The sequence below is a fragment of the Ceratosolen solmsi genome, unplaced genomic scaffold (genome assembly GCF_000503995.2).
Source record: "Ceratosolen solmsi marchali unplaced genomic scaffold, CerSol_1.0 scaffold31, whole genome shotgun sequence".
In the NCBI taxonomy this organism is placed as follows: domain Eukaryota; kingdom Metazoa; phylum Arthropoda; class Insecta; order Hymenoptera; family Agaonidae; genus Ceratosolen; species Ceratosolen solmsi.
The window spans coordinates 3,321,460-3,324,984 of record NW_011948432.1 but is presented as its reverse complement, the minus strand read 5'-3'; the positions used below and the strand labels follow the sequence as shown (position 1 = coordinate 3,324,984).

The 3,525-nt window shown below is 47.0% G+C and overlaps 1 protein-coding gene across 1 annotated transcript in view; it reads left to right on the top strand.

Moving 5' to 3' along the window:
- The first annotated feature begins 828 nt into the window (after positions 1–828).
- The window catches only part of LOC105364321 (muscle M-line assembly protein unc-89), a 35,366-nt gene continuing 32,669 nt past the window's right edge, over positions 829–3,525 (top strand). The window contains exon 1 of the mRNA XM_011502218.1: positions 829–1,296. Coding sequence (XP_011500520.1) covers positions 927–1,296 — 370 coding nt within the window. The 5' untranslated portion in view covers positions 829–926. The remainder of the gene's footprint in view (positions 1,297–3,525) is intronic.

The following is a 3,525-nucleotide window of genomic DNA, read 5'->3' as shown; positions in this document are numbered from 1 at the left end:
GTCTTCAACCGTGAATCCGGATGGGAGTGACGATGTCGGGGCGCAACGGGAGACGCATCTTCCGGACGCTTATCGCGCGGCCCGATCGAGCTACGGCTTTTCGGGCCGAGCAGGAGAATAATCGATCGGCAGCTAGTGGCACGTGGGGGCGGAGGCGCGCTCCTCTCCCTCCCGCGATGGCTTTGAAAACGGTGGCCGACGGTGGCGCCCCCGGCCAAACAAACGGCGCCGCGACGCTTGGCCGAGGCGCGCACTCCCGCGACGACCGCGCGACCGGTGCCACGCGCCCCAAGTCCGACGCTCTACTCGCTGCAATTACTCGCTGCAACTACTCGCTGCAACTACTCGCTGCAACTACGCGCTACAACTACTAGCTGCTACTACTCGCCGCTAAAACTCGCTACTGCCTAAGGCTAGCCGACGAGGAGGATGTGGAAGAGAGCGCGAGTGAGCGCGCGCTAATCGAGTTTCGCCACTCGGCGCTGAATTTCGTTCGCCATTTTCGTCGTCGTCGTCGTCGTCGTCGTCGTCGTCGTCGTCGGCGGTGGCGGCGGCCCCGCTCACGATTTCCCACGGCGTCCGAGTGAAAGTAGCCGCGCGATTCCGATCTCGCGGACTCGCCGGGGCCGCGCCTTCACCGCCAGCCGCGAGCCGCGGCACTCCCTCACCTCCCTCCAGCCGACGAGTTCGCGAACGCCGACGGCGAAGGACGATGGGTCGAGCGGCCGGAGAACGGTGATAGGGCCCAGCAGCCCGAGTCCGATCGAGGTCCGAGCTCGCGTCCGGGCCAGCCGCGATATCGCGGCTCGCAGGACCGAGTACCCGGGACGAGGTGTGCGCGTGCTTCAATCGGTGCTGACACAGAGGGGCCTACCGGAGTGCCCGAGAGCCAGACACGTTCGGCTGCCAGTCGAGACGACGCCAGGATGCCGCCGAGCGCGTGGCTGCTCCTCGGGCTGCTCGCGTTGGCGATCGGCCAACCTGGCCTCGCCACGGAGCAGCGATTCGCGGAGACGCCGGCACAGTACCAGGAGGTCTCACAGGGCGAGGACGTGAGACTGCGGTGTCGCGTGCAAGACAAGCGGGGTCAGTGCATCTGGCAGAAGGACCGGAAGCCCGTGGGCATGCATCCGGACAAGTACGAGTGGGCCGGGGCTAGAGACGGCGACTGCTCGCTCCTCGTAAAGCGGGCAAGCCTCGACTTCGACGACGGGCTCTGGGAATGCCAGGTGACACCCGGGGACTTTACGCGCCAGGACGCCCTCACCTCCAATCCCGCCCGCTTGCTCGTAAGAGGTAAGACTCGCTTACATATGGCCGAGGCGTTAGTTCTCCGATGAGATGACACCCGCCGCCTCGTCCCCGGCCGCAAACTACCCTCGGCAGTTCGAGCCCACTGACCCCGGGACTCGAGACGAGAATCGTGCCACTCTTTGGAGATAAGCGAATCGCTCGGACGTCTGCCGATGCCGTAGATGATTTTCGGCTCCGTTGCCCCTCCATACGGGGATTGCATCCGCCTCGGCGAGCCTCGCTTCCTTCACCCCGCCCTCTAATTGCAAGGAAAAGTCTACTACTCGACTCTTCGATACTGCCTTAGTACGCGCACGGGCACGCAAACACAACCCACCCCCCGTCCCTCCCCAGCAACAACATCGAACGTTTCACACACGCGCACAGAGAGATAGATAGATATATATATATATATATATATATATATATAGAGAGAGAGAGAGAGAGAGAGAGAGAGTGAGAGAGAGAGAGAGAGAGTGAGAGCGAGCGAGGGGGCGGGAGGGAGAGAGATGAAGCCGTGTTCAATGTGCTACACTAATTATTGAAATTATTACATTGGCCGTGTACAGCTCGGTGAATTATAGTTTACAAGCGAATGCAACTGAGAAATTATTGTGCGCCTCGCTACACGCGCTTAATAACTTTCTTCTTTTTCTCACGTACGAGCATTTTTTGTACAATTATGTAAAGTAAATTTTCAAAGTTCATTTGATACAGCCTTTTTCGCATTTGCATTCGTTCGTCCGTCGTTTATTTATAATTTTGCCATTTATATTTATTTTAATCGTTCGTTAATGATAACGAGCACGAAACATAATAGATTATATAACTGAATAATTAGGAAAAATCTAGGGAAAGCTCGTAAATAGGTAAATAGTAAAGATAGATGGCATTGATGTGACTATAAAATAAACGAAATGTCATTAGACCGCCTGAACTACAAAATTTTACCAAATACTTAATTATGGAAAATGAGAATGAGAAGTTTATGGGAATCAATAATGAATTAGTGATCGGAAATTATGAAAGAATTGCCATTCGAATGTGACTTGCTATTATGATTAAAGCAACGGTTAACGCAGCAACATTAACATTTAAACCGGAGTTTACTTTTCTTTTCTAAAACTTTAATTGAGTCCTGCTTATACGCTATTTGGCTTGTTGTTGTTATTATTATTATTATTATTATTATTATTATTATTATTATTTTTTTTTCTTTCTTTCTTTCCGTCTTTTTTTCATCTATGTTGTTAATTTTTTTTATTTTGTCGCTGTTTGTTTTTAAGTATTACTAGTTATGACATGGCATTTTTCGCTTAAAATTGCGCCTCTTTCAAACTGAAATAGTTTCGTTTTAGAGCGGCATTCAACTTACTCGAAAGTAAATTGAAGATTAAAAATTTTCATTCGTATCAGATCTCATTTTATTTCTGTCATTCAATTTCCACATTTTGCATTAAAATCGTAAAGTATATATCCCCTTGATATTTTTCTCATTCTTCGAGTTATGTAAATCCCGCATCTAATGAAAATATTATATATATTATAAATGAGCTAACGATAAAAATTGAAATATTATTGATTTTATTATGGGCAGGCTTTCTTATAATTTCTAATTTTAATGCAAAGTAATTCGTAATTTGAAACAAAGACGTTAATCTAATGCCATAGGACAAAAGGAAAAGAAAAGAATAGATAAGAGAAAACGAGGAAAAAAAGCCCCATAAGATTTTATGATGATAGTGTTACGTTAGATGTTGGCTCTATTCCCGATAAGATCTGGATAATACGAAATTTCGTGGCATCGAATTAAAAAATTAATAATATACTTTTATGTGTTTTATGTTCAACTGCAATATTGAGCTTCGTTCGTTTTAAAAAACAAAAGTTAAACTAGAGCAACTAAATTGATAAGGAGAATGATAAAGTGCTTCATTTGCATAATACATTTAACGAAAGAATGGACATTTTGGCTCTTTATAGACATATTTAAAATTTAAAACAATATGAGCAAGAAGTTCATACTGAGACTCCCATCGTGTTCTTCGAGTAATAAATAATCGAGATTTGCATACAAATCTACTTAAAGAATATCTTTTTTGCCTGGTTTCCTATAATATTTGAGCGCGGTGTTGTTTTTTCGCCCAAACACGTCGTTATGATAATCAACGCTTTATTCTATATCGATGAAATATGACACTGTTCGAGTGAGAGTGGAGTGTGGAGTGCTGG